The sequence below is a fragment of the Dermacentor silvarum genome, chromosome 11 (assembly GCF_013339745.2).
Source record: "Dermacentor silvarum isolate Dsil-2018 chromosome 11, BIME_Dsil_1.4, whole genome shotgun sequence".
In the NCBI taxonomy this organism is placed as follows: Eukaryota; Metazoa; Arthropoda; class Arachnida; order Ixodida; family Ixodidae; genus Dermacentor; species Dermacentor silvarum.
This window is the reverse complement of record NC_051164.1, coordinates 101,078,926-101,090,929: the sequence shown is the minus strand read 5'-3', so window position 1 is coordinate 101,090,929 and position 12,004 is coordinate 101,078,926. Positions and strand designations below refer to the sequence as shown.

The 12,004-nt window shown below is 48.7% G+C and overlaps 1 protein-coding gene across 3 annotated transcripts; it reads left to right on the top strand.

Moving 5' to 3' along the window:
• The first annotated feature begins 1,907 nt into the window (after nucleotides 1-1,907).
• Nucleotides 1,908-11,861, top strand: LOC119433770 (beta-galactosidase). 3 transcript variants are annotated; one of them, XM_049658825.1, is made up of 4 exons: nucleotides 5,060-6,613; nucleotides 8,181-8,308; nucleotides 8,360-8,516; nucleotides 10,354-10,856. In XM_049658825.1, exons 1-4 carry the CDS (start codon nucleotides 5,150-5,152, stop codon nucleotides 10,504-10,506), a joined length of 1,902 nt encoding a protein of 633 aa, XP_049514782.1. In that variant the 5' UTR covers nucleotides 5,060-5,149; the 3' UTR covers nucleotides 10,507-10,856. The 3 variants fall into 3 exon arrangements, with proteins under 3 accessions (XP_049514780.1, XP_049514782.1, XP_037556946.1); XM_049658823.1 differs by lacking the exon at nucleotides 5,060-6,613 and adding an exon at nucleotides 1,908-3,462 and having other exon boundaries at nucleotides 8,181-8,516; nucleotides 10,354-11,861; XM_037701018.2 differs by having other exon boundaries at nucleotides 8,181-8,516.
• Nucleotides 11,862-12,004: the final 143 nt, after the last annotated feature.

The window sequence follows — 12,004 nt, the reverse complement described above, 5'->3', positions numbered from 1 at the left end:
TCCGGTCGCAATGCATGCTGGTGTTTCGCGCGCGCGCGCCTTTTCGCGTCGTCTGCAATCGCGTTGGTGTTGCCGTGTCTGCATGTCTCTGCACCGATTGAGTAGTTCCTAGTATGATCTCTCAGGAATCGCGTTGTATTTGTACATCCCATATCCGCTGATCTGCGAGGAAACAGACAAGCAGTGCAAGCTCTCTACAACAACCTTCAACAGAAATCTTTTGATCTCAGAGGCCACATGCTGTCGTCATGCCTATCTCCCGACTTCCCCGATAGATGGCGCTGGCATCGGATATTTCTTTCGCTAGGCTTAGACGCGTTCGAAACGAGAAGCGATCTCGAAAACTACTCAAGGTTATCCATAATACTCTGTCGTCGAAGCGGCCTGAGACTAAGCGAAAGCCGTTTACGCAGTCATTTGCTTCCAACTAAGTGAATTCTACAAGGACAACGCCAAATTCAGTTCGAAGCGGGCGGCCGGGACCGCCGCCAACACGGCGGCCAACGCGCGGCGGCGTTCGCCGCATGTATTGCAACACAGCAAACATCCTGCGTCGTGTCGCCGCGTCGTTACTTGACGCGTGAAGTTCGTCGAGAAAGTTCGCTCCATGTATCCCGGGCTTTAGTGTCATAATGCAGTACTTCTCTTTTCTGCTCGTAGGCGGCGGCACCGCCCCGAGCAAGAGCGCGGGTACACGGAGGAGTGTTAGATATATAAGGCGCGTCTGTGTAGCTCTCTGCAAATGCGTTTGTGGCGCAATGGGTTAAACGCTCGGCGATCTATCGTCGCGGACCGAGAGGTCGTGGGTTCGATTCCTAAATTTTGCATGTTTGTGGAACTTTTTCTTCTGGTTTCTTTCTTTGTATTATGTTCTATGACGTATTTCCGTGACGGAAATACGTCAGTAGATCTGTATACTATTCACACGTTCACACCAAAAAGGGTGTAAGGACGTGAGTTATAGGCAGATTTAGACCCTTTTTTACGTGTAAGGATGTAAATTATGTTACAGTGTGGGATCTTACAACCGCTCTATGCGTTTACCTGCAGGGAATTGATGGTTCCACGAGACTGTTGCCAAGCTGTGACGTTCAATATTACTGAGAGCATGTGCGAATTTATCGGTCGATCTTGGTGTCACGGCCGTCTGTGCAAAAAAATGCGCGAAATAAAGAATTGTGCGAAGCAACGATTTCGCGGGCACAAATCATCACGAAAAACTAATAATTTCAGATTGCGAGAGAGAGAGAGAGGTTTCGGTTGCAGGAAAGGCGATGCGGCCGGCCTGAGCCAGTGGGCTCTTGCCTGCCAAGAGTGTGAGGTAAGTACTTATACGACGCCCTGAATTACAGGTACCCCACTGCATCATCGAAGTTTAGGTTGTGCATCAGAATCAAAACAGCTGAAATTATTTCAACACCTGCGCGCGTAAATTCGTACAACATATGGTAACGTTATAGTCCAGCATAGAATAAAAGCTGATTGACAGCTTTAATCACAAGATAACCGGAATTGGTAGAATTAAAGCCTGCAACTTGCTAAAACCACCTTAACAAATCCTAAGCGCTAGTTTTTATGGGTGTGCCGAGGACTACGGGACACGGTTTTTAACGTTCCCGATAATAGTTCAAAAGCCGTTCGTGCACAGAATAATGAAGAAGGCACTGTCAGCAATATCATCGCACAAAAGCAGCTAAAATACCGAGCTGTCATCAGGGCAGGAAGTGGGCTCTAGTGCGGAGCGCGTTCTCACGTCAAGGCGATACACGATATCCCAGCAGCCAGCCTTTTCGCTTTGTGCGTGTTTCTATCGAGCGATAGGCAAAAGGCACGGGTGTCGTATGTCTCATTCTCCCGCAGCGATCTGGAAGTCGCTCGCCGTGCCCTCTTTCTCTCGAAAAGCGCGATCAAGCCAGGAAGTGACGTCAGCGCCAACAAGACGTTGGACGAACTCCGCTGCCACGGCGCGCGCGCGTCCCAGTATACGGTCACTTCGAGAGGGAAGCCATGGGCAGCTCGCGCTGCTTCGCGCTTCTCTTACTGTGTTTCGGACCCTCGGCAGCCGGAAGCGTTGGTAGGTCTTTCACCGTAGACTACGAGAACGACCGCTTCCTCAAGGATGGCGAGCCATTTCGCTACATTTCCGGTTCAATGCACTACTTCCGGGTCCCGCGGCCCTATTGGCGGGATCGCATGGACAAGATGAGAATGGCCGGACTGAACGCCCTGCAGACCTACGTAGAATGGAGCGGCCACGAGCCGGAGCCGGGACAGTTCAACTTCGCCGGAGGCTACAACCTGGAGGATTTCCTCGACACCGCTGCGGACGTGGGGCTCCTGGTCATACTGCGACCGGGTCCGTACATCTGTTCTGAGAGGGACAATGGCGGCTTGCCTTACTGGCTACGAAGAATCGACGCCCAGGTGAGGTGCAGATCTTCGGGCGCGTCGTACATGGCGGCGGTGGCGAGGTGGCTGGACGTGCTTCTTCCCAAGGTCAAGCCGTACTTGTACAAGAACGGAGGACCCATCTTGACAGTTCAAGTGGAAAACGAGTACGGAAACTTGGGGCCTTGTGACAAGACGTACCTGCAAAGCCTTGTCGCTCAGTTCAAGAGACACTTGGGAGAAGACGCCGTGCTTTTTTTCACTGACTACCCGACCGACAAGGCGTACGAATGCGACCTCGCCAATGGTCCGCTGGTAACGGCCGACATCGGAGCTACGGTGAACGTGACGCACATGTTCGACATTGTGCGAAGAAACATGAGAAAGGGACCGCTGGTCGTCACTGAGTACTATCCCGGTTGGATGGACAACTGGGGCAAGCGACACGCGAGGGTGGATCAGCGGGCATTCCTCAAGACCTTCGAGACCATTCTCATGATGAACGCCTCGGTCAACGTTTACATGTTTCACGGAGGCACTAACTTCGGATTCGCGAACGGAGCCGATCCAATCCCGGAGCCAACCAGCTACGACTTCGAAGCGCCTCTCAATGAAAGCGGGGACCCGACGGAGACGTACTACGCCATCAGAAATATCACAGCGCGGTATTTGCCTGCACCGCGCGGGAAATTGCCAGTGCCGGCTGCTAAGTTGAACCTCGGTCCAGTAGAACTCGGGTGGTGTTACTCGCTCAGCGAGGTGCTAGACTTCTTGCGAGCTCACAATAAGCTGAAAACTGTGACGTCACAGTTCCCACTGTCCTTCGAAGACATCGGGCAGGATAGAGGTTACGTTATTTACACCACAGTTGTCGAGTTTCAACCGCACAGTCCCGCCATATTGGCGGCCCCTGGCGTCAAGGATAGAGGTTACGTGTGGACTGCGGTGACGAAGGCTGTTCTGAGCAAAGATCAAAAAATTTTCAGCGCTCCCATTGTTGTGCAGCAGGGAAAGAACATCACAATTCTCGTAGAGAACACTGGACGTGACAACGGCGGCCTTTGTGAAACAAAGGTAAGTCGAAAGAACATGATACACCCGCTCGCGTACGCGGGGCTCTCTATGTACCAGTTTAACTGAGCGAAATTCACACTTACAATCTATTAAGACAAGCCATTTAAGCTGGAAGTCCATTCTACGTATGGTACACAAAAGTTGCGGCGCGCCTAAATATGACGCTTCATAGTGCCCTTTGCTAGCTTCCTGTCGTTAGAGACTTAAAGAACAGACTCTCTCTGCCTGCCGGTCGTAATAGGTTCGAACTGCAGAGCAGGACCATATCCTCAACCTCAAATTTAGTTCATCCAACACTAGGGATATATGTCTCGGTCTCGGTTCTACTATATGTCTACTTTAGGTTAACGGAAAATTTCTATTACAGAGCTAATTCTGTGGTGTGGGTGTCTTTAAAATGTACGCAGTTACCAAAGTTACTTCTTAATTACTGGAACTTGTATCTTTTGTGATAGTGTTGTCAGTGGAGATGAATGAGCCTTTCTGCTATTCCGTCGCAGAAGTACAGTGCGCTAAATTTGTGGAGTTTTGAGAGGCGCCTAGGCTTCCACGAACACAAGTCTAAATGACAAGTCTTAGCTCATGGCGGGGATAATAGTATCGATTGGCGCAGTCAAAGTGAAGACTTTGTTTACGAACAAAAGCCGTGTACAGTGCACACAGCGGATACTAATTTCTTAACATACAGCAATGTGTGACGTAAGACGTCGTTGCAAAAATCTTGTTTAACTTGGTCAAGTAAGGACTTTGGAGTGGTCAAAGTTTCCCGATATAATTTAGTTGCGGTTACGGGAAAAATATAACTGCGCCCACTTAAAACATGCAATGTTTAAAGGAAGTAAACATGTTTACAGGCACGTTGTTAACCAACATGGTAAACATGTTTACAAAAACATTGTTAACCAACATGGCTGTAAGCGTTGATGCTAACGAAGCGGGGTTTGCGCTCTTACAAGACGAGTGCCTCCAGCAGCTGCATTATATATTGCACTTCGCATTTCCCTTACCCCCAGTGTAATGTAGCAAACCGGACGCTCGTCTGGTTGACCTCCCTGCCTTTGCTCTCCCTCTCGCATCGGGGGACCCGATTCATGATTTAACTATTAACACAGCTTCATATAAATCGACATGAACTAACAAGTAGCATGACAATTATTCAGCCAACCTCCCGTCGTAGCTGTGTTTCGCTTCCTACTTTTCGCAATGGAATCTGTCAATTTCTTACGCACCACCTTACTGAAACACAATAGCTGCAAAGCCTCGATGCCTGGCCCAGCGTTTTGAACGCTAAGACATCGCCACTGGAATTAGCCTACCCTTCAGACCGACTTTTTAGTTGCCGTTTTTCAGGCAACACGATCTCAGTCTGGCATGAGAGGTACCAAGCTTAATATGCTCCCGATCTCTCGAACTGAACTTATCGTAATTTCAAACGATAAGTGGCCTTTCAATACTACATCCCAACAATGATATCAAAGCGCCCGACTACACGTCTTCTGTTTGCCGGAGCCCGCAGCTATGGCAACTATCTATCTTTCATCCCACTCGAGTTGTTTCCGACTCCACGCCCACCGCATCCGAGCGCCGGCGTTCAGGCCGCCGATAAGCGAGAAACCCCGTCAAGCTCACATTGCAAGGCCGGCTCGGGCGAGACGAAAGCCGTCGGCACGAGCACAGAGCCGCTGGCATGGCCCGTCTGACCGCACTCTTGACGCTGGTAGCGTCGCTGCTCGTGTGCTCCAGCTGCCACTCAAGCAGCCGCTCGTTCACCGTCGACTATGCCAACAACCAGTTCCTCAAGGACGGCCAGCCCTTCCGCTACATTTCTGGTTCGCTGCACTACTTCCGCGTCCCCAGGGCGTACTGGCAGGACCGCATGGAAAAGATGAGACTCGCGGGCCTCAACGCGCTCCAAACCTACGTGGAATGGAGCGGCCACGAACCGGAACCCGGAAAGTTCAACTTCGAGGGCGACTACGACTTAAAGGCTTTCTTGGACACTGCCAAGAAAGTCGGCTTGTTCGTGATCTTCAGACCGGGCCCTTACATATGTGCCGAAAGAGATAACGGTGGCTTGCCCTACTGGCTCCTAAGGTTGAACCCGAACATGAAGTACAGGTCGTCGGACCCTTCCTACCTCTCCCGAGTGGACAAGTTCTTCAGCGTTCTGTTGCCGATGGTCGAGCCGTACCTTTACAAGAACGGTGGTCCCATCATCACCGTGCAGGTGGAAAACGAGTACGGCCAATACATGTACTGCGACAAGGCTTACATGCGACACCTGGTCAACGTTACCCAACGCTACCTCGGACAAGACGTCGTTCTCTTTAGGACTGACGCTCCGAGCGACGCCTTCTACAGGTGCGACAGAGTCGAAGGACCGCTAGTGACAGCTGATTTCGGCTCAAACGCGAACGTGGCCGCAATGTTCGAAACCGTCAGGAGGGCCATGAAGCAAGGCCCGCTTGTGGTCACGGAGTACTATCCCGGATGGTTAGACCACTGGGCTAGCCGTCACGCCAAAGTAGACCAGGGGCTCGTGATGAGGACCTTCGAGAAGATCCTGCAGTACAACGCGTCGGTCAATTTTTACATGTTTCACGGAGGAACCAACTTCGGATTCACGAACGGCGCCAATCCGCCTCCACAGCCGACGAGCTACGACTACGGAGCGCCTTTGACCGAAGCCGGCGATCCCAACGACACCTACTTCAAGATAAGGGAAGTTGTCGGTCGCTATCTGCCCCTTCCGAACGGAACGCTTCCCGTTCCGGCTCCCAAGTTGAAGATGGGTGCCGTGAACCTGGACTCTTGCGCGACGCTTGACGCTATCCGTGATTTCTTGCGCAAACAGGGGTACGTCACCCCCGTCGTGTCTCACCGACCTCTGTCGTTTGAAGAGCTCGGTCACGCTTACGGCTACGCTGTGTACACGACGCGGGTTTCATATCGGCCGGCAAGCCCCGCCTTTCTGAGTGTTCCGGGCATTAAGAACAGGGGATACGTGTTCACTGCACAGACGCGGACGGTGGTGAGCACAGATCAGCTCGTGTACACCGTACCTGTCGTGGTGCGGCGCGGAGAGAACATCACCATTCTCGTCGAAAACACAGGCAGGATCAATTACGGAGCTGGGAATCACGACATGAAGGTGAGGAAGTGAGAGGGTTCTCGCGGGAGGGGGTCGCAATTCGTTTGACGGGGCATCAGGAATATCATAATGTAAGGACATAACAGTACTGTATACTTACCGGCAGAGAGTGCGGAGCAATGCTGTAACCAGAGACTTCTGTTAAAGGGACACTACTCTACAAAGAGGTAACAGTACTGGTTTAGTCGGTAGCGCTGTTCGGTAGCCCTGTGTTGGTAGCGCTGTTTTTAAGTAACATGGTTTAGTATGTTAAGCCATCCTGTCAATACTCTATTTTCATTGATTTGGTGGAAAAGTGTGGTGAGAGTGAAGGCAGGTGAACAAGTAAGATGGCTACTATGCGAGATGGTAAACATTCCTTAGACGGTTTTCAGGCATACCACTATGAGATAACATTATAATAATGCATATTTCAGGCGAGGTTGTGGAGCTATTTCTAGCCAGACACTCATGAAAAAAGAGGCTCTACACTACAAAAAAGCAACACTATGGGTTTAGTCGAGTAAACTACCCCGGTGAAAGCATTATCTTCATTTATTCGGTCGATAAAGGTCGATTTCAAGCGGTAAAACGATGATCATGCTATCATTTTCAAAGCTTCCCCCCAAAACTCGCACTAGCACGTCGGTGGCGCATCACAGATTTCAAAACATTTCTCGTATCTTGGACTATTTCGGCAGAGGTACGCGTTCTCAAAATTCGCCAGTGTGACTGATTCTTTTGAATGCAGTGTAGGTGGTTGTTTTACCGCTAACAATTCGGAAGACAGACGAGCAGCGGCTGTTAAAATCGTCCATGCCATGGCGATCTTATGGGGGAACTTGAGAACTGACGTGGCTACCGGCCTTTCGTTGTTGCGTCTTTTCCGACTTTAAATTATGATCGTTTTGCAATTGAAGAATCACAGTTTACTTTTGCGGCTTATGTTACCAGTCCTGCCCCGCTTTAAATCCATAGCGCTGAGTTTCGAACCGCACCAAAAGATGGAAAATCGAACTATTTGGTGTCAGTGACTCTTTCTATCTAAATAACTCAGTATGCACAGCACGTCCGATCAGACAGGCTCAATGCAGACCAAACTGCATGCAGAAGCTCGTATGACACTCCTGTGACCCCCTTTTCCGCGCTCATATGTTAAACTACTCCGGCACGCAGACACCACCAGTGAGCAAGTTTAAAAGGGTCAGCCCCATGTTTCGTATATTATTATAAATTCCTAACTACGTTAGCGCAGTTGCTTACACAAGAGTTACATGAGTTACAGGACAAACATTCAGATGCGCCAACTGTCTTGAGAACGGAATGCACAGAAAACTAAGCATCGTGACTGCGCTGGAGATTATAAAATGGTGGAAGTGCTGAGAACGAGGTCGTGGGTTCGATTGATGAGTGCGGCGGCCGCTTTCAGATGTAAGCCGAATGCAAAACCGCTCATGCAACAAGCTATAGGTGCACTGATAAGGAACCCTCCGTAGTCGAAATCAATCAATCAATCAATCAATCAATCAATCAATCAATCAATCCAGCACAGTTCAACTGATACAGCTCATAAGTTCCGTTTGCGCAGGGAATCATCTCCAACGTCACCCTGGACAACCACGTGCTCTCTGGCTGGACCATGGAACCACTGCCGTTGGACAAGTCCGATGTGTTGACACACCTGATTGAGGCCTTTGACATTTCGAACGCAGTGCCACGGTGTTCTCATCCATCAGCGTGTTACGGCAGCTTGTCGAATGCAGTGTCCCAGTGCTCGGCTCCCGGAGCGTTCTTCGGGGCGTTCGTGCTGCCCGAAGGTCAGAAGACGTTGGACACCTTCCTAGACCCGACAGGTTGGGGTAAAGGCGTGGCCATTGTCAACGGCTTCAATCTGGGACGGTACTGGCCCAGCATCGGGCCACAGGTAAGCCCTGTGGACAGTGAAGTTATCATGGATGTGGCCCGTATATCACTGAGAAATTAGCAGAATTACAGTACAGCTTCCTCAGACGACGACAGCGGTAGCTTTCGCGTGATTATTCATCCGCCAAAAGAAAAAAAAATTACTGCCAACAACGTAAGGTCGGAGCGTTCGCAATCTTATCAATATTTTCTACGTCATTCTGTATTATCACTGAAAGCAACTTTTGGAGGCTGCCCAAGGCAGCGTCTCAGTGCAATGACTGTTGGCGATGCACTTACGGAAGACAGCTGGGCCGCGATTTTGTAGCGATGCCTTATGACTTATTTTGGAATAGTCTTATCATCTACCGCTCACGGCCGGCTGATCCCGTTGATAACGCGAGCGGACCGTCGCTCTGACCACTGACAAAGCGCGATAAGCGCGAAAAGCGCGAAAAGGCATTATTACTTTAAAGGCATCGCTACAAAATACCGGCCCTGGAATATGGACGGTCTGCTTGCGAACGGTGGCTAGCGCTTCGCTTAGCGCGAACAACATCGTCTGCAGTGAAGATACAAGCAGCCTTTTATATACAGATGCAAACGCTAGTGATGCTTGCTTTTTGACCCCTACTTGCTACTTACTTACTGCTCGATGTCGACTACGTTAGGAAAGAGCCGGCGAATATACCACACCGTAGGTGACCTTAATATATTCTGATAATCTTGAAGCACACGTAATTCCATCTCGATATACAGTGCGATTATGCACTTGTGTTCATAATGACATTCACATATGCCGCAGTCCTCCATAAGCGTGCTTTAAGAGTATAGGGATGTGCGAATAGTAATTTCAAAAACCAAATCGAATACGAATTGAATAGAGATGACGCCGAATCGGATATCAATACGAATCGAGTGCTTTACGAATAGTTCTAATAAGACAACTTCTTTGAATACATTGCTCGAGTTCCGCAGTATTCTACTTGAAACATTCCTAAATTTCAACCAAAAACAAGATAAACTCAGAACGCTATGCACTGAAATAGGTTCCTATACAGCAGCTACTGCAAAGTATTTGGAAGTGAAAATTTTTCACAGTGTATTAAATAAAAGTCAGGTATCACAATTAAACCGAACAATATCTTCAGCAAAATGGCAGCTTCACAAGTTAAGCGAGATTATATGAGTACCACCGGGAGCATGGTCACCAGAAAGTTTCCTTAACCAGAATATAAAATCTTATTGGTAACATATCGGTATCACGCGAGTATTAGGCAGCACTATTCCCCCCAAGATCAATACTGCACCCACATTGGTGCGAAAGCTAGTGCTATGCGTTAGATCCGGGTAGCTCAAGAACTGAAACGAGAGGAATCGATGCCCTCACATTTTGGATTTTCCTATTTGGAGTGGTAAATCTCCAGTTCTGATTATTCGGAAACTACTCGATGTGCGTTCAGTGATTTGGATATTAACTATTCAATCCGATCTCCGAATAGAACACATATATATTCGATTCGCTATTCAGTATTACCTAATGTATGCCCACCTCTAGCTTATTAAGCATGAAGCTCACTCATTGGTCAGCGCGAAAACAACTGAAGACACAGAGGTAGAAGGATACAAAACGAGCGCTGCACAGCGCTCGTCCTGTGTCCTTCTACCTGTGTGTCTTGAGTTGCTTTCGCGCTGATCACTAAGTAAGAAGCCTTTCCAACTCGCCCATCTTTCTACTTTACTGGATGAAGCTCTTACGAAAAAAATATATATATGAGAGAATATGTACGAGCATACAAAATGCATTAACAGGTTCATAAAGAGATTAGTAAACTATGCGTTGTTGTAAACCGTTACAGGTGACCCTGTACGTTCCCGGAGTGCTGCTCCGCCCGTATCCGGAGATCAACACCATCCTGCTCTTCGAGACCGAGTCCGCGCCGGAAGGCAACAGGACCGTCAATTTCGTGGACGTGCCAAACATCGACGGTCCCGTACCCGGCGACACATAGTGCTTGGGAGGCTAGCGTTCCGCGTATGACAGGCTTGCATGTGCAAGCACGGATAGGGTGCAAAATTTAAAACAAGAGACCACCATACTCGTATACGGACAAGTACTTCACATTGTAAGAGCCAGGCTAAAGAAAGGTACAAAATCTATCCGAAAGTTTTGAAGTCCAAAAGTTTTGAAGCAAGCCTACTGCGCTTCTTGAGATAGACCGGCCTGTGTGAACGCCTGTGATTGGAACACCTTTTCTGTTACCTGTTCTTGTTTTACAGCAAAGCTGTATACCTCTCGTTGGTCGGAAAATTTCGTGGCGTAAACACAAAACTCCAGGTTAGCAATTGAAGGCAAACGACATATCTTTCTTTGCAATCAGACATACAGCAGATATATATATATATATATATATATATATATATATATATACTTAGCGACGCGTCACCATGATTTCATACATAAAAGGGAGAGACCCGTCCGGCAACTCATTTAGTTGATTCCAAGACTGCCATGGTTAGACCACGGAAATTAAAGACACCAGAAGAACAGCGTGAATACAATGCTCGACTATGTGTGGTGTTTGATACAGCTTCGCTGGACATTCACCTTCGCAGGGCGGGATGGCGGCCAAATTCTTTTTTCTCTCTCTTTCTCTTTTCCCTATTTGCAATTGCTGTATCCCCCACTGCAGTACAGGGTAGCAAACCGGCAACTCGCCCCTGGGTAACCTCTCTGCCTTTCTTCTCTGGCTCTCTCTCTCTCTCTCTCGTTGATGTCACTTCACGCGTGACCGAACATGCCGTGGGCCTGCACAGTGGATCTCGGCAAAGCCTTCATTGACTTAAATCCCAAATAACTGAGAACCGCGCCCTATAACTTGCCTTCAAGAAGGGATGCGGGGCTAAAACCTCGATTTTGCTATGAAAACGACATTTTCGAATTTTGTCTATTTTGGGCTCGCCGACGTATAAAGAAGCTCGTCATCAAGTTTGGTTGCCATCTGCGCCGTAGAAATGAAGAAAATGCATTCTCCTCTCATGACTGTGGCGAGTGCTCGCCGTCGAGAGCGCCCATGGACGCTGTATTCAAGACGCGGCCGCAGAGCTAGCAAGAAAGCAAACACGGAGTGAATGCGCACAATAGAAAGTTAGGTTTTCACGCGTTTGAATCAAGGGAGGCCTTATATCGAGAGTGCGAGGGTCAACAAAATGGAAACTAAAAAAGGAAGGGTATAATTCTGGCTGCGGCACCCTTGTCTACGAGCGCAGAGAGGGTTGCTGGACTGCTCCACAGCTTAAAAAAAGAGCGAAGGCGACTTGAAGCAATTGCCGCAGAGCAGGTTCGAATTGAAGAGGATGGTGAAACCAATGGATCAGGGCTTTTAATTAATTATTTTTGGTCCTAAAATAAAAAAAATGCATGTTCTGAAATCCTTGAACTTATTTTTCTCAGTTTGCACTTTTTTGAAGGAATAACACTCTTATGAAAACTATCATTTCCAAACTGCT

What these genes read in the sequence shown, in the direction of transcription:
- LOC119433770 (XM_037701018.2), top strand. Translation starts at nt 5,150, where the DNA reads ATGGCCCGTCTGACCGCACTCTTGACGCTGGTAGCGTCGCTGCTCGTG. An exon ending in CTGGGAATCACGACATGAAG is followed by an intron (nt 6,614 to 8,180) that starts GTGAGGAAGTGA and finishes CCGTTTGCGCAG; the next exon opens with GGAATCATCTCCAACGTCAC. An exon ending in GGCCCAGCATCGGGCCACAG is followed by an intron (nt 8,517 to 10,353) that starts GTAAGCCCTGTG and finishes AAACCGTTACAG; the next exon opens with GTGACCCTGTACGTTCCCGG.